This window comes from Meleagris gallopavo, chromosome 1 (assembly GCF_000146605.3).
Source record: "Meleagris gallopavo isolate NT-WF06-2002-E0010 breed Aviagen turkey brand Nicholas breeding stock chromosome 1, Turkey_5.1, whole genome shotgun sequence".
NCBI classification, from domain to species: Eukaryota; Metazoa; Chordata; class Aves; order Galliformes; family Phasianidae; genus Meleagris; species Meleagris gallopavo.
Window position 1 is genome coordinate 35,337,740 of NC_015011.2, and position 18,309 is coordinate 35,356,048.

At 40.8% G+C, this 18,309-nt stretch overlaps 1 protein-coding gene across 1 annotated transcript in view; it reads right to left on the minus strand.

Moving 5' to 3' along the window:
• PTPRB (protein tyrosine phosphatase receptor type B) overlaps positions 1 to 18,309 on the minus strand; it is a 66,633-nt gene that overhangs the window by 28,049 nt on the left and 20,275 nt on the right. The window contains 8 exon segments of the mRNA XM_019611264.1: positions 537 to 800; positions 1,743 to 2,006; positions 3,290 to 3,556; positions 5,592 to 5,852; positions 7,584 to 7,853; positions 10,298 to 10,561; positions 12,260 to 12,517; positions 13,075 to 13,353. Of these exon segments, the coding sequence (XP_019466809.1) occupies positions 537 to 800; positions 1,743 to 2,006; positions 3,290 to 3,556; positions 5,592 to 5,852; positions 7,584 to 7,853; positions 10,298 to 10,561; positions 12,260 to 12,517; positions 13,075 to 13,353 (2,127 nt within the window).

Genomic DNA, 18,309 nt, shown 5'->3' on the forward strand with positions numbered 1-18,309 from the left:
AATAAACTTGGTGTCTTAGCATGGCTCATTAGCTTACTTGTATCACTAGGTCAAGACAGTCAGGTTGCACCCAGATACCTTACTGGCTCACAACCAGCCACCTTACCAATCATGCCCCACACTATCCAACAACTTCAGTTCATGGGGGAACTTGGGAAGAGTAAGGTGTACCTTTTTCCTCCTACACTACCATGACAAGAAAAAATCCATGTCTTGTACATTCTGACTTAGCTCATGCATAAGTCCTAAACTGATGTGGAAATCTGTACAACTCGGTTTTCCAGTTTTCCACGTTTTAAGATTTAGCTTTCTAAGCACACAGTGCAGATCTTCTTTTTTTTTCACTTTTCACATCTCTAACTTAAAAATCAGTCATCAACTCAATATTGCTTTTCATCTTTAGAATGACACAAATTCAAAGAGTCACATTCAAGATTCTTCCTATGTTAAAATAATGCAAAAATTTTAAGAACAAGGTATGGTAAATAAAAGAAAATTCTTAAGCATCTCAGGATGCTTCTGGGGTATTTACTTACTTGTTCTGCCAAAGACCCTCTCACTGGTTTCATATTTTCCACTCCTTGTGCTAACTGTGACACTGTACTGCCTCCCTGGGACCAGATTAGTGAATACACACTCATTTTCATTCTTTGGGACACTTTTTGTTTGGATGAAATCATTGTTGTTCTTGATGACCACTTCATAACTATCAAAAGATCCAGAGGCATGTAGCCAAGACACCTTCAAATAGTCACTTCTGGCTGAATTGCTGACAGTAAGTCCTTGAACACCTGAAGGAACTGAAAGGAAAAAGAAACAAAATTAAAGATTCAGAAAGTAGTCACTTCTTTAAGTAAAAGGAATTGTGGTATTGGATTCTATTTGTGGTAATTACCAGACATTTTTGAGGAAGTTGCACAACACCCACAACACGGATTTAAGCAATACTCTAGCCTTCTAAAATCATAACTGGACAGTTTCCAGTCTGGTTCACATCGTACGTCAATGGTCTGCTTTTCCAATTTTCAGTCTTTGTGAACAACCGTGTCAGTTTTGCTTACAGCAGAGTTCCACACGTTGACACTGAATTTGCTTCCCCTCATTTATACAGCTGTTCCTTGGATTTTCACTTATATTGTGAGAAAGCTAAAATAGCACTTACTGCACTAACTTAATAGTCTTTGTGATTTTAACACTCCTTACAATGCTTCCTTTATTCTACTGGTTTACAAAGTATAAAGTCCCAGTCTTCATCTTTGAGGAAGTTTTGAAAAGTTTTCAATCATTATGGTCACCCTTCTCTGAAATTTCCCTGAGCATTGCATAGTCAAAAACAACATGGAAGTAACATGTTCTCATTTATGTGACACCATACTAACATTTCAGTAGTTAGCTCCTATTTCTTGCTTTCAGCATCTGCATAACTTATCTGGGAGATGTTCTGCAGAACATATTTCAAGAGTCATGTAAAAGGTTAAGAGCACTTGAGACATAACAGATACATGATTTCTGATCATTTACAAGAACTGGCACTCAACTTCTATTCACACTAAGGTCATTCTGTATGACAAAAAGCAGCAACAGGGACATAAGAATAAGACAGTAAAGTTGTAACTTTATAGTTTGATTCTCCCCCTCCGCCCCTAATCATACATCATAGTTTGGACAGATATTCATGTATTACTAATAATGGCTACCCAAAGTTGTTGCGGTGAGTGGATTTACTTAAAGACTCTATTTACCTGTTCGTTCCTGGCCAAAGGAATAATTTTCATACTTCCCACTCTTTGTGGTTATCATCACGTTATAAAGTGTCCCAGGAGTAAGGCTGCTGAAAGAGCACTCACTGAGAGACTTGGAAATGGTGAGAGTCTGAATAATATGGTCATCATGAGATAGTGTTACCAAGTAACTGTCTACATCTCCAGAAGCTGGCAGCCAAGAAACACTGAGGTAGTCACTGCGACCTGAGTTATTTACTGTTACTCCAGTCACACTGGAAGGAACTGTGCAACACAAAGGAAAGAAAACAAAACAGAAGAGCTTTAATTAGTCATTTCTTATTGTTGAGGATGCCTGGAACACAACCCTGCAAAATAAGCCACCTGGGAATCTGAGGACTAGCTATGCACTGATTCCCATTCACAAGCAGTCATCTGCTGTTTTGAACACTGAGGGAAGTCTTTGGTGGCACCATCCCAACACTTCTCAAATTCCACAAGATGAAATAACTTATGAAAGTGCCATTCATCACTAGCAGCAATAACTACTGATGCTTGTTTAGAGTATGAATGTGTTTCATTTACAATGAGTTCTCTGACGCCTAGTGGCCAAAATATGAATGCAATCTGTTTTTCAAGCAAGGTGAGACGAAAGGCTCCATGCGGCCAGAACTTCCATCAGTTTCTGGTACAAAACTATTAAGAGTTATTACAGAGGCAGGCTTACACCATAAGTAACTGCTCTATCTTCAGTCGACTCTGATATACTGAACTGACTTACCCAGTAGAGAAGCTGGTTATCAGCTATCATAGTCAAAATTATTAGATATCACAAAGTATGTATATATATTTTGAAGTCTTCAAGTGTTATTCTTCTCCAATGGTTTTTATTTTTCTTTCTGCTTGAAAATAGTTATCTTCAAGGATAACACTGGAACAAACTACAGAATGCCTTGCCTTTACCAGCTTCACATAAAGGGTGAAATTGTACTGCGTTGTCAATTTTTCCTTCCATTCAGTATCCAAAGAACTGCTACTACATTTCACAGATTATTAAACACACAGAATCTGATGCAATAGTAAAATCTATCCCATGCTGTGTAGCAGGGCATCATAAACAGTAAGTATCACCGGTGGACATTCTTTAATGTTAGAGGAAAAGAACAACAGGTCATGAGACTCAGATCCAAGTTCATCCCACCACCTTCAGGCAGCTAATTTGCATGCCACAGTGAGAAGCAGTCGCCCTACACTAGTACATAGTCAGTACAACAAGGCCCTTACAAGGAGCAATTCACCCACTACAGCTGTACATCGCAAGCATGACATATTTTTTCTGGAATACAGAATGGTCCTGCTGTAAAGTTCCTACTGTAGGCAGAGCAGATAGATCCACAAAGTAACATAACCTGAATCTGGATCCACAACATGTCCGAGCGTACACACAGGCAGCATGTTTTGAAACCCATGTATTTCTGAAGTCCAGTGGCTTAGCTGCAAGACCATTGTCTTCAATAAATTTACTTTCTAAGAATTTAAAAAGACTTGCTGATGTATTTCTTTTTTACCTGTTCTCCCCTCTGCAATTGTTTGTCTTGAAGATATCCCCCCACTGACAGTGGTGACAACAACTGAGTAGAGTCCTCCAGGTTTCAGGAGATAGAAGTGGTATTCATTGGTTTCACTGGGAACAGTTTCATTCTTAATGACAACATTCTCATGAATCAGTAGTACTTGATATGAGTCTACATCTCCCAGTGCTTTTGTCCAGTTGGTGAACAAGCTGTTGGTTGATCCCTGACTTGACACAGTCAGACCGGTCACTTGGGCTGGCACTGCAAAGCAAAATGTCATTATGTTACTGAAGAGAAACAAAATAAAACACTCAACTCCAAATAATCCAAACTTAGTCACAATGAGGAAGTACATTAAAAGAGCTTTCCAATTTGTAGCCAGACTCAACAGGACTAAAAATAACCTGTAGACTGCTTCCTGTCTGATGGGATGTCGTCTATGGGAAACTATGGCACAGAAATGTCTCTCAGGCTTCAGCACAGCTTTTCTTGGTCAGACCTAAATGCCTCAAGATCAGAGAACTGGAAGAGGCAGCATGTTATAAATACCATTAAGCAAAAGCCATCGATTTAGGAAATCATTTGTTTTTGTGAAGATAATTTCAAATACAGCCTTTCATTCTTTTCTTGCCCTCCTAGTCTTCATCTCTTATTCCTATTAAATGGCAAACCAGTTTGATGAATGCCTCACAGTCATCTGTACTTCAAAGAACTCTGTGTTAAGATTCTTTCATTTCATAGGGTAATGAGATAGAGGGTTTTGTTTTACTCTTTATGTCAGAAATCTACAAGATAATAGCTTTAAACAAACAAGACTTTTATTTAAGGATAAGCTAGTGAACTCAGACTAAAAAGGAAAATGGAAATATAGAAACAAATATTTAGCAGAAATTCTCCTCAAAATACTGTTACTTTTGCTTATATGACCAAGCATAACTGAAATAAATAGTCCTTTTGCTTTGGAAAATATGATTGCAAGCTTCTTGTTTCACATCAGCGTTTTTGCATATGAAGTACTGGTTTAGCTATCATCAACAAAAGCTAGAAAATCAGGCACGTAGCTGAAAAAAGGCAAATGTTGTCCAATAAACTGGAAACAGAAACCCCACCTTTTTTCTAACCCTGTCACAATACAGTGAGATCCAACAAAACACAGAAGTGACAGATTTCTCTGCTAAAGATACTTTTATCATTAACTCAGGCTTTACTGAAAGCTGACCAACCTAAATAAGACTTACTTCTGTCATACTTAGAGCATTATTTTGAAAGTCAAGCAGTTCGTCCTACTGAGAAGAAGATTCAGAGGTCTGGAATGCTTGTTGAGACCTGCATTCAAATTCATTGATGTTCGTCCTTTATTGCTTTGAATGTAATCCTGACACATTACCCCTGTGTGATGTGTTTTCAGGCACTGATTCGTATTAGTGAAGTGGTACACTGTAACCTCTACGCTTAAATAGGCTGTTTAAAGGGGCGTTAGGTAGAATGAAGTATAGCCCCAGCTATTCAATCACATACCAGAGAAATTAAAGTTTAAGTCAAACTCTTAAGGAATTGAAAGGAGTTGCAACACTTCAGTAAGGACCACTATCAAGTTGTAGGCATGATTAGGTTCAGATACCAGCAGCTTGCCTTCTCTTGGGCTTTGCCAGACCAAAGCAAAATTTTAAGACTTTGTTAGCACTGGAGAATGCATAAGTCAAACAGAGCAAAGGAACACATATGGTTTAAAACTTCCACACGTGCACAAAATTAGCACCCTGCAGGAGGTGGGAATGGGACTTCACTTGTGTCACAGTCATCATTCTAAGTAACAGACACGGAGTTTGGAATTAGATGAGTGGAGAGAATCAAAATATCTTTTCAAGGTCACATATGTTTTTTGTCTGTCAACCTTGGAATGTTCCCCCTAAATCAACATTTTCCTTCGTGGTTTTTTTCCAGATGATGCATGCTTTCAATCAAGGAAGTGACCTTCCCTAAGATACGCAGTGAACATTGTTCTTCTTATATGGAATCTTTTGTTAATGTAGATTGATCTGATATGACATAATATTTCAGAGAGCAGTTTTGCTAGAAATTACATATCTATTTTCCCAAAACTTTAAATAAATGCTGAAAGATATTCAGGAGTCAGAAATGAGAGACTAGAAACGTAGCTCTTCTGCTGAACAAGCAAACATAAATTGAAGAGTTTTGATATTTAGACACTGGATTCATCCAGTTCACTACAAAGCAATCTAAGTGGATGATAGTTAACAGAAGTAAAGATCAAAATAGATCGACAGAACAGTACCTGTTCTTCCTTCCACTGAAGTCCAATTACTTAAAATCCCACTGATGGTAGTGATTGTTGCTGTGTATTTTCTTCCAGGTACCAACTCGTTGAAAGTAAATTCTTTAGCTTCTTTTCCAAGCCCTTTTTTTATGACAGTAAGATCTCTGTCTCCCAGTGAAACCACATAGCTGTCCCATTCTGCAACAGGGGTCACCCACATGACACTAAGCGAAGATTCATTAGCATGCTTTACACGCAGCTGGAGAACAGGCTCTGGAGCTGCAGAAGTACATAAATATCAAAAGAACATGCCTTGTAGTAAACATATGTACATATCTCAAGCTGCTGTAAAGAATCAAACTAGAAATGTAACAGTAATAGAATTAATGAAGAGGAGATTCTTTACCTTTCTTAGGAAGCCTGTCTTACAAATACAGCATTTGTGCTGTTCTTTCAGTAACGGGCTGTGGCAGCAGATTTCAGCAATGCATTATGGATGCAATGCTAAGGCTTGAAGGTTTAAACTTATACCAGGATATATATTATAGTGTGAATAGAAATTCAGTGAAGTCAGTAAACCTGATCTAGAACCACGGATGTTAGACTGGGCTATAAAACTTTTGTACCATAAAACACATCTAGGTCAATTTAGCTGTGACAAATAAGGATGTAAATTACAGGGTCAGAGTGACATTGATTCTATGCTGGTTTATATCTCAGTGAAGTTGGGAGTGACTTCAAATTTACAGTTGTATAAAAGAAGAAACTGACCTTTCTGCAGTGAATTTGTGTATGTGTGCAAACACGCATGCACTCACAAACACAGAGCACTTGTCATCTAACGCTGTCCCTGATCTGATTTTGTCCCTCTTATAATGAAATCCAACTCACGTTCCAAGAGTGCGGGCTGACTTAAGAGAAAATTAAATGACAACAGGGACTAATACCTGTTTCCTAACATGTACATGAATGTGGATTCGCCACATTTGTGATACACTCACTGCATATACTGTTTATTGGACCATGTTCTCATCTCTTAGCTGTGCCAGTCAAAAGTAACACTGCAAAGTTTTATGTAATTCATATCCGAGTAAGCAAGATGAAAACCTGTCCTGGTTGATCAAATTGGTGAGAAGTTAGAGGAAAATTTCAGTTCTGCAGCTTCTACTGGTTTTGGCATTGTGCAAAACAACAAAATGAAATCCTCATGGAGTGATAAGTAAAGGCATAGCAGGAAAGGTGGCCACCAGAAAGGATGAGGATGAAGTTGGGTGGTCCCATCTTATCACACATTCTCCTGTGAGGTAATACTCAGCCTTGACTCCTGCTTGACACTCCTTCTTCTCTAAGTTTTCCTGTCCTCCAAGCTGCACTCTTTTGTATTCACAGAGCAGAACAATTAACAACTATTTCTTAAATTTGAAGCAATCAGATGTGGCTTTGACCAACATGCTCCAAAAGACTCCATTAATGTCACTGCTGTGCATATGGATTTCTTTTGGAAAAGCTGACTTAAACTAACACCATTTTCTTTATGGAGCACAAGAACAAGAATTAGGATATTACGGAACAGCCAATCTAATGTACATCTTAGTCAGCTTTGGTTAACACTGTTGATACTAATTAGTCATCCAGATTTGCAAGGAAACCGGTTTCCCACCAACTGTACTGGTGAATAATTCAAGAAGTTCTATACTGCTATATTTGAAGAACTACAGAGGGTACCTGTAACAGATACAAAACATAACTGAAATGTTGTGCATCTAGAGTTATGCCTCAGCTTTGACAGAATGGTGATTTTCCAAAGCTTTCATTAATGCATTTATCATGAAAATAACTCCTGAAAGTTTTCACAGAAGTGCTAAAATAACTATTTTTGTTGCTTACAATGGAGCTTTTTTTAATTTATTAATTGTAACATTTATCTGTAGACTCCCAAGCACTACATCTTTCTGACTGCCAGCAGAGCCAAGTTTTGTATTTTCATGCTTCCCAGACAAGCACACTGACCTGTTCTCCCTGTGCAGCTAGCCTTGCTCTGCAAATCACCACTCTCCACAATGACCTCAACTTCGTACTGCCTGCCTGGGATGAGGCCCACATCATGGATGAGGTGCTCGGTCACGTTCTTTCCCAGGGTGGTGTTGAGCACCAGGGCAGAGCGGTTCCAGAGGAGCAGATGGTACCGCTCCAAGTCTCCCGCAGGGGGCAGCCAATTCACTCGCAGAGTCCTCAGCCAGCCACCTCCACCGGCTTTCAGGTCAGAAACCTTCTGGGGAACTGAAACACAGAGACGGAGAGAGTCATTCTCAAGTGGGGGATTTCAGGCAAGACATAACTGGACACTGGCACGACATGCCTCAGAGCACAGCTACTGTGCACAGATCAGTTTAAGCAGCCTGAGGGGTCTTGTAGCAAAAGAAGGTGCTCTTTTTGAAGACATTTGTATTCTTCCCCCTGCACAAATCACTCCCATTTTCACTCTTGGTTTCTGACAAAAGAAATTCTCTTCTTAGCATAGGGAAAATCTCCCCTGTGCACCTCTAACGTGCATCCTGCAGGTTTCAGTTAGCCTTCCCAGCTGTTTCCTGGAGTTAATTAAGTTTACTTAGAAACTGTATATCAATTTTTTAAAGTTAAGGCCAAATTTCCATCACTACAGGCCAAACTGTGGTCTCAACAACAGAAATGCAAAGTCTAACAGCTTCTTCCACAAATGCCTTGTATGTCCTAGACCTCTCACATGTAAGGCAAAAAGGTCCTAACCTCAGTTCATTACAGCATTCACTCAGCCTGTTCCTCCACTTGAAGGATCCTGAACTTGCTCAGTCTTCCTGCCCTTCTGCTGTCGATCTTACTGGAAAAGGGCTCTGGCAGCCCTGACTACTGAAACTTTTCCGGTTTTCACGGAATAATTAAATAGTAACTACACCAAGCAGATACTGTTAGATGCAGATCTTTAGCTCAGGATACCTGTAACTTACTGTTAAGACACTCCTAGATGACCACTGGAGCCCTGAGACCTCACTAAATATTAATTGTAAACTGCAAGACTAGAATTGTGCTCTCATTTATGCCCTGGCTTAGTTAATACTTAATTGCTCAGTATCTAAAAATGATTGAACAATTTCTAACAACAGCACGAACTACTTACCAGTTTCATTTCCCACAGGCATAGCTGGATATTAAACCTAGATCTCCCACATCTCAGAAAATATGGGACATGTTTCAATTGCTGAGTAATGGATAAAAGCATTAAGCACTTTCTTAGGAATACCACTGTACTTAGATCGGGTAAAGTTCAGGCCTGTTACACTGGCCTGTAAGGGCATCATTACACCCTTATGATACAAAGTTTCAGCCCCTGAGACAACCATTTTCCTTGCCCCAACGTTCTTCAATAGGTTCCACTGGCACAGGCACTCTCTCAGCACAGCATGACATGTGTTATGTTCTCTGGTACCTGTCTCTCCTTATGAGTTACAGAGGGATCCTAAGAGTCTACACCCTTCCAGTGTCTGTAGACCTGAAAGCCAAGATTTATAAATCTTTCTTTAGGCCACAAAATGTCTGCTGAGGTGACTGTTTTCAAAGCTCTTGGTGTCTATGGGAAAGAAAGGTCAAGGGAAGGAGCTGCACATGATCAGCACCTTTTGAAAAGGGACCTCTACGTTCCCAGCTTGAAAGTACTGGGTCTAGGTCACAAATTTGGGGATCACTGGTTTTAGCGATAACATGAAGCTCTTCCTTCAAAGGGAAGCAAAAGTTAATCCTAATGGTCACTAATGATAAGCTAGACAAACAAAATCAACATACATAAAACTGGTCCTGCTTTGCACTTTCTGAACTTTAAGGGCTTTTCAAGTACCATCCCAACACATGCAACTGCACTGAGAATGAGGATGAAGCTAGATATGTCACGGATGTTCCTGCCTTTCACAGGGGTTGTTTATTATTTGCAAATTACAAATATTCTCTAAAACAAATACTCTTTCTCACACACACAATTTATATTCATTGGTTCTGAATTTATTAATGATTTATGTATGTTTTCCTCATCTACTTATATATTTCTCCCACCTAAATTCTACTTGGGTTGCACTGGTGTGGAGATCATAAGTCTCTCTGTGGCCAGTAGGGCTGTAAGAGAAGTATGCCAGGGTTTGTCTAATTCAAAACTCATATAAGAAATGCCTGAGAGGAAATTACACTTCTGACTGAAGACAAATAAAATACTATCCAACTCTACTCAGACTGCCACATGCTTTCCCTAGTCCACCTGCTGTCAGCAAAGAAGGCTAAGACCTAATGTTTTCCCATTTGAGAATTTGTGTCTGGAGCAAGAGATAGTATTAGAACATGTAAAATTACCTAAAAATCCAGTAACAATTTGCCTGTGTGCAGACTTCCCTGTATGTAACTCATTTTACATACTATGCTGAGTTGAACACAAGGCATGGAATACATGTAGAACAGTTTTGTAACCGATTCACCCAGCTGTAAGATTCCAAAATGTGCTACTGTTTCCTAGACCAAAGGCAAGCTGTAGCTACTTTGGCTGCCACATTAACTGTTGCCAAGGAATTAGTAAGGAGTACTCTAGGAACAATACTGAGCTCTTTCTGGAATCCAAATCATTTTTACTCTTGAAATGATTTTCTTCAAGGACAGCACAGGCAAAAACAGCACTGGTTGAAATGTTCTCACTGAAGCAGAAGACTTACATGTCCTGCCAGTTGCCATCCTATCAGTAAACAGTTCACCACTGATTGTGCGGGCAGTAATCTGATAAAGACGTCCTGGAGTTAGGTTGTCAAAGTGAGTCTCTGTGACCGCTGGCTGTAAAGTTTTGACTTCTTTAACTGATCTAAGATGAGACAGAGTGATGTTATAGAAATCGACACTTCCTGAAGGTCTTCTCCACTTAACTTTTAAAGTATCGAAGCTGTCATCATTAGTCACTGTCAAATCTAAGACTTCAGCTGGGGCTAAAAAAAAAGACAATAAGAAAGAGTGAGAATAAAACATTTCAACCAAAGTAATTCTCTGTAAGGATTTAAAAAAAAAAAGACTCTAAATTTCTTGATTTTGAAGTTCTTAACCTGCTTTGCATTTTTTTCCACTAGCTTTTCAGAAGTGCAGCTATTTCATAGAGCTTTTTAGAAGTGCAGCTATTTTACAGTCCAGAGTATAAAAGGCCATGGATAATATTTTCAGCCCAAATTACAAACTCTAAGTATCAGAGAATCATAGAATCACAAAGGTTGGAAAAGACTTCCAAGATCATCTAGACCAACCACCAATATTTCTCCACTAAACCATGTCCCTTAGAACAATATCTAATCATCCAAGGATGGTGACTCAACCACCTCCCCGGGCAGCCTGTTTCAATGCCTGACCACTTATATGAAATTTTTCCTAATATATGAAATTACCCTCCCCTGGTGCAACTTGAGGCCATTCCCTCTAGTCCTATCACTAATTACATGGGAGAAGAGGACAGCCCCTACCTAGCCATTACCTCCTTTCAACAGTTGTAGAGACCTCCTCTTCTCTAGACTGAACAATCCCAGTTCCCCGAGCCACTGCCTGTAAAACTTGTGCCCCAGACCCCTCACAAGCTTTGTTGTTCTTCCTTGGACACGCTCCAGGGCCTCAATGTCTTTCTTCTAGTGAGGGGTTCAAAACTGAACACAGTACTCAAGATGCGGCCTCATCAGTGCTGAGTACAGGGGGACAATCACTTCCCTGCTCCTGCTGGCTACACTATTTCGGATACAAGCCAGGATGCCACTGGCTTTCTTGCCTCCTGGATAAAACGCTGCCTCATGTTCAGCTGAGTGTTGATCAACACCCCCAGGTCCATTTCCTCTACACAGTCTTCCAACTTCTCTGCCCCAAGTCTGCAGCTTCGACTGGGGTTGTGTCCAAAGTCCAGGACCCAGTACTTGGTCTCGTTGAACTTCATCCCACTGTCCTCAGCCTAGTCATCCAGCCTGTCCAGATCCCTCTGAAAGGCCGTCCTACCCCCAGGCAGATAGACACTTCCTCCCAACTTGGTGTCATCTGCAAACTTACTGAGGGTGCACTCAATCCCCTCATACAGGTCATCAATAGAGGTATTAAACAAGACAGGCCCCAGTACCAACCCTGGTGAATACCACTCATGACTGGTCGCGAACGGGATTTAACTCCGTTCACTACTATTCTCTGGGCCAAGTCCTCCAGCCAGTTCTTCACCCAGCAAAGAGTGTACCTCTCCTAGCCATGGACTGTAAGTGAGAATCGGGGAGTTAAATCTTCTTCAATGATGTGAAATAACCAGACTATCTACTGCCTCGATTCACTAAGAAAGTTGATATAAAACTTAGATGGACCTTGTAACTTGTAAGACCACTTCAGTTGGGCTCAAATTATTGATAACTTCAAATGCTTGATGGAGCTGACTATACTAAGCAGAGCAGATAAGTCAACTGTGGACACTTTAAAAGCTAATTTTTAGCAACTAACTTTGCTGTAATGATAACTTAGGAAGCTAAACTAGCTCACAGAGTCTGTAACTTCCTCTACAGCCTTTGAAGAGAAACACCTGCCTATCAGTCATTTCTTATTCTTAAGTACATTCTAATATTGCTAGATTATAATCTTAGCTTCTTATTCTGCTGTGAAAAATTCTGAAATCATACCTGTCCTAACTATTTGAAAAGCAGTGCTCTCCAATTCTGCAGCTTGGGTTATCACAGTAAGGTTATACAGATGTCCTGCCGTAAGCCCAGAAAAAGTGTAAGAAGTCAGAGAATTTTCTTGATGACTCTCATGAACAGTGCCATGATTATCAAATAACACCAGCCTGTACAGATCCACATGCCCAGAGCCAGGAGACCAAGAAGCATGGACACTGTCTGTCTTGACAATAACCTTGATGTTCTTCACAGGGGATGGCACTGTTGGAATAAAAAAAAACCACACATGCTTAAGGCCTAGTGGCCATCTCCACAATTTCAGCAACTTTGAACAGATTTACTTTTGAAATATGTTGAGCTTCTTTACAGTTAGTGAAAATCTAATCCCAGACTTATGGCCAAATAGGTAACAACAACATCCCTCTATTCCTAGCAAATGCTTTGTTACGCTAGTCAGTCATGTTTTCTTCACAGAATTGCAGGGGTTGGAAGGGACCTCGAGAGATCAACAAGTCCAAAATGCATGCCAAAGCAGGTACTTTACAGTAGGTCACACAGGTAGGTGTCCAGACGGGTCTTCAATATCTCCACAGGAGACTCTACAACCTCTCTGGAAAACCTGTTCCAAATGCTGTGTCACCCTTACAGTAAAGTTCTTCTGCATATTGATATGGAACTTCCTATGTTCATGTCCATTTATAATCTATGTATATATTAACAGGTAGAAGAATTATATGAATTTGCTAATTTTTAAGCAGAGAACTGCAAAATACTGTAAGTGGTTTTACTCAAATGAACTACAGTAAAGGAAGTCTTACCAGTAGATCCATTTACGTGCAATTCCGGGGTACTTTTATTTCCAGCAACTGCAGTAAGGACAATATTGTATTTATTCCCAGGGACTAGGCCAGTAAAAGTTTCTTCAGTTTTTGAAAATCTTCCTGGTATGGAGGATTCTTGTAGTTTCTTATTACTGTGATCAAATACTATTATACTATATAGGTCCACCTTTCCTGGAGAAGGATCCCATTGAACCTGTAAACTTGTGAACGTAGTTTTCTCCTTATTAATTTCAAAACGAGGTGGTGGTAAAGGATCTGTAGTTAAAACAAACAAACAAACAAATATAAACCAATAGCAACAACAACAACAACAAAAAAACCATAAACCAGTATTTCTTGCATTGGGTCTGTGAGAAGCTTTATATAGTACTAAAAAAACCCCACAAAACTTCTAAAACTCTCCCTTTTCATCATCACCCGGTCAACACTCTTCAAAAAGCCTTCCCCATTTCTGAGCAACAAATTACAGAAATCTGCTTTAAAGAGACTCCTAAGAATTCAGAAATGTTACTTGTGTATATGTGTACATACTCACATACAACATCACTATAGAAAAGTGCTTGCAGTTGTGGGTGTAAATCAAGAACTTGAAAATCTGATGATTAATAAAACAATAACAATTGTAACAAGAAACATCAAAATAATAAAAAAAAAACTCACAGATAATACTCAATGCCTCAGTATAATATAGCTTTATGGGTACAACAGTATCACTGGCTTTCATATCCAAGCTTCCTAGCACTCACACATAAACACTTCATCACTAAATCAGCAAAAACACCACAGTTCTTTGTTTTTCATATTACTCTCAACCACTTACAATGGAATAAACATGTTTTTCTGGTGTAGTATTGTTTATAGAAATGTAAGTAACCCAAACAGTACACTGGACAAACATTTAAGAAAAATGTGATGATAGTAATTTAATAACTTAATTATAACTATTTCTCAGAAAAACAGTCTGTGGTCATGTTGTTTATTAAGCAGGTCTGAAGTAAAATCACCTGGAAAATACACTCTAAAGGGAGGGCATCCATTCACCAAAAGACTGGTTGTTTGTATTCTCTTGATATATTTGATCTCTCACAAGACTTCATGCAAATCCAAAGAAATGTACTATATGTAGATGTATTAAGACATTGACATCTCTATCTCCCAAGGTTAAACAATTGCACAATAAAAAGATTCATTAATACAACTCAGTGCAGAAAATAAAGTATTCACAAGCCAGGAAGTAAAAGAATAAAGGTTTCCCAACAACTGAACAATTAAATTTGGCTTCCATGGGAGTATGCTCTTTGCTATTCTTGTCTAGCAAACAAGGAGTAGAACGGACATCCATTTTTTGCTGTGGAAATGATATCAGTGACAGGATTTCAACTATCAGCATCTCCCTCATAAGGAGAACTTTAAATTAGGAAGGAGAGAAAGAGGGAAGGTTAACAAGCAGTCCTGTGAAGGTTGCTAAACAAAGGGTATGGGGTGATGTGATGGGGTGGGATCAGAATATCAACAAAATGGTGATTGAGCAGGTTCACCTGCAGCACTTGCAGGTTAGCAAGGATATGTCTACAATGCATCATTATAGAGGAATATCTCAGACACTTTCTAGGAACGCAACATACTGGGTTAAGCATCCTAAGTGGCTGTACACTAATGTATGCAGTATAGGGAACAGACAAGGTGAATAAAAGATTGGGATCATAGAGATGTGGCAGGATGGTTTTCATGACTGTAGAGTTGTAGAAAGATGCAGGCTCTTTAGGAAGGACAGGCAGAGGAGACAAGGAAGGGATATCAACCTCTATGCCAGTGACCAGCTGGAATGCATAGAGCTCTTGTTGAGGGATGGGTTAGGATCAGGGGGAGGACAGGGCCAAACCACATTATAGTGGGCAGATGCTACACACCACCAGATCAAGAAGACCAAGTGAATGAGGCTCCCTATCAACAGGTAGGAGCAATCTTATGTTCACAAGTTCTGGTCCTCATGGGGGACCACCAAGGTATCTAATGGCAGGAAAACACCATAGGGCATAAACAATCCAGGAGGTTCTTGAAATGCATTAATGGGAACTTTCTTCTCCACATGATAGAGGGACCAACAAGGAGAGGTGCTGTGCTGGACCTCATTCACAGTAACAAGGAGGAGCAGGCTGGTGGAGAATGTGAAGGTCAAGAGCAGCCTTGGCTATAGTGACTGTGATATAGCAGAGTTCAAGGTCATCATGACAGCAAGCTCAGAACCCTGGACTTCAGGAGAGCAGACTCTGTCCTCTTTGGGGATCCGCGTGGTAGAGCCCCATGGAATAAAGCCCTAGAAGAAAGAGAGGCTCAAGAAAGCTGGTTAATATTTAAGGATCAGCTCTTCCAAATTCAAGAATGCATTCCAACAGAGAGGAAGTCAGGCAAAAATGTCAGGAGGTCTGTATGGATGAATGAGGAGCTCATGGACAAACTCAAACACAAAAATGAAGCAAGGTTGAAAGAAAGGACAATTAACCTGGGAGGAACATAGAAATATTGTGGGATTGAATGCACCCTCAACAAGTTTGCAGATGACACCAAGCTGAGTGGTGCAGTTGACACACTAGAGGAAAAGGATGCTATCCAGAGGGACCTGGATAGGCTTGAAAGGTGGGCCCAAGTTCAACAACGCCAAGTGCAAAGGTTTTGCATCTGGGCAACCTCAATCACAGATACAGGTTGGATGGAGAATGGCTTGAGAGCAGCCCTGAGGAGAAGGACCTGGGTGTGTCAATTAATGAAAGATTCAACATGAGCTGGCAATGTGTCCCTGGAGCCCAGAAAGCCAACTGTATCCTGGGCAACATCAAGAGAAGCGTGACCAGCAGATTGAAGGAGGTGATTCTACTTCTCTGCTCTGCTCTTGTGAGATCCCATCTGGAGTACTGCATCCAGTTTTGGACCTTTCAACATAAGAAGGACATGTCCACGGAGCATGTCCAGATGAGGGCCATGAAGATGATCAGAGGGCTGGAGCCCTATGAGGACAGGCTGAGAAAGCTGGGCCTCTTTAGCCTGGAGAAGATTCCGAGATCTCTTAGTGTCCTTCCAGTACCTGAATGGGGCCTACATGAAATCTGGGGAGGGACTTTATATAAGGGCATGTAGTGACAGGACAAGATGGAATGGTTTTAAACTGGAAGAGGGTGGATTTAGACTAGATATCAGGAATAATCTGTTTACTGTGAGGGTGGTGAGACACTGAACAGGCTGCCCAGAGAGCTTGTGGATTGCCGTGGATGGTGTCCTAATTAGATTGTTCTCGAGCGGGGAAGCACAGCAGTACTCAATATGAGTGATCAAGCTTCCCTTTATTGTTGCACACATAGGGTTTATATATGTTTCCGATACACATGTATTCGCTTACTATCGGTGCACAACGTTGGCTGCTAGGTGGGCTGCTCAGCCTTAACCAATGCTTACTCAGTATTCACCCCTGTGCTGCTAAGCCAGTTTACTTGTCAGCCCCCCCCACATCCACAGAGCACAGCTGCAGATGTGGGCCCGCTGTTTACATGCTGCCCCAAGGACGTTGTGACTCCTATCTAACTCCTAGTGTTTTCTCATGGCTATGCACTCTGTGTCGCTGCACCAGCTATGCTCGTACATATTCTCATGGCTGCCCTGCTCTTGCAGCCATTCCCCAACAGTGGATGGCACCTCCTTGGAAGCACTGATGGCCAGGCTGGATGGGGCTGTGAGCAACCTGGTCTAGAGAGAGGTGTTCCTGCCTGTAGCAGGGGGGTTGGAATTAGATTATCTTAAAGGACCCTTCCAAAACAAACCATTCTATGATTCTGTGACCGTCAGATCATCCAAAGAAGGCATTAGGAAAGCTAAAGCCCTAACAGAATTTAATTTGGCCTGGGATGTTGAGGCAAGAAGGGTTTCTACACGTACACCAGTTACAAAAGGAAGACTAGGGAAAATGTGAGCCCACTATGAAACCAGAGAGCAGGTTACACAGGACAGTGAGAAGGCAGAGGAACTCAATGTGACCTTTGACAACATCCTCCATAAGATCCTCATAAAGAAGTATGGGCTGGATGAGCAGGTAAGCGAGGCATAAAAAAAAACTGGCTGAGTGCCCAGGCCCAGAGGGTAGTATACAGTGGCAAAAAGACTAGTTAAAGTCCAGTAATGATCAGAGCACTCCAGGCATCAGTACTGGACCCAGACCTGTTTAACTTCTCTGTTAATGATCTGTACAATAGCACAGAGCAGACTCTTAGTAAATTTGCAGATGATGCGAAACTGGGGGGAGTGACTGACTCACTGGAGGTTCATGCTGCCATCCTGAGGAGCCTCGACAGGTGGAGGAGGTGGGCTCCCAAGAATCTCATGAAGTTTAACAAAAAAGTGCAAACTCTTGCAACTGGGGAAGAACAAACCCAGGCACCAGTACACACTGGGGGCTATCCAGATGGACAGCCTTTGCAGAACAGGACCCCAGAGATCTGGTGGACATCAAGTCGAACATGAATCAGCAACGTTCCCTTGCCACTAAGAAGGCTAATGTTATTCTTGGCTGCATTAGGTAAAATATTAGGTAAAAAGAGGTGATCCTTCCACTCTATTCAGCATGTGCGTCCATGCCTTGAGTATGGTGTCCAGTTCTGGGCAATGGAGTAAAAGAGGGACATGGACATAATGGAGAGTCCAACGCAGGAGTACCAAGATGATTAAGGGACTCACACGTCTTCAAAAGCTACACAGACATGGTTCTGGGGAATCTGCTCCAGGTGTCTGAACGTGGCAATTGGACCTGATGACCTCCAGAGATGCCTTCCAACCTCAATCATTCTGTGATTCTGTGATCAAGACTGATAGCTGAGATCTCTATATCAGCAGATGAAGACCATTTTTTTCCAGTGCAGCCATTCCTGCCCTTTTCCCTAATCAAGGCAGATGAAAGAGTATGAGAACACCTCTCATTCTAGGAATACAGTGATAGGAATATCATGGGGATAGGAGCCTTTAAGCTTTTCTTCTCCAGAAGTTTCATTGCTTCTTACAAAACTGTGATGAGAATATATGATGCAAGGTTTGGATGATATGCCCTGTCAAACAAAGCATTTCAAAAGAAAAATACAATGCCCCAATTACAATGTCCCCTGGCATCTAGTTCTCTGCTTAATTCCACACTGTTGACCTTCAATAAACGAATGAATAAATAAATAAATA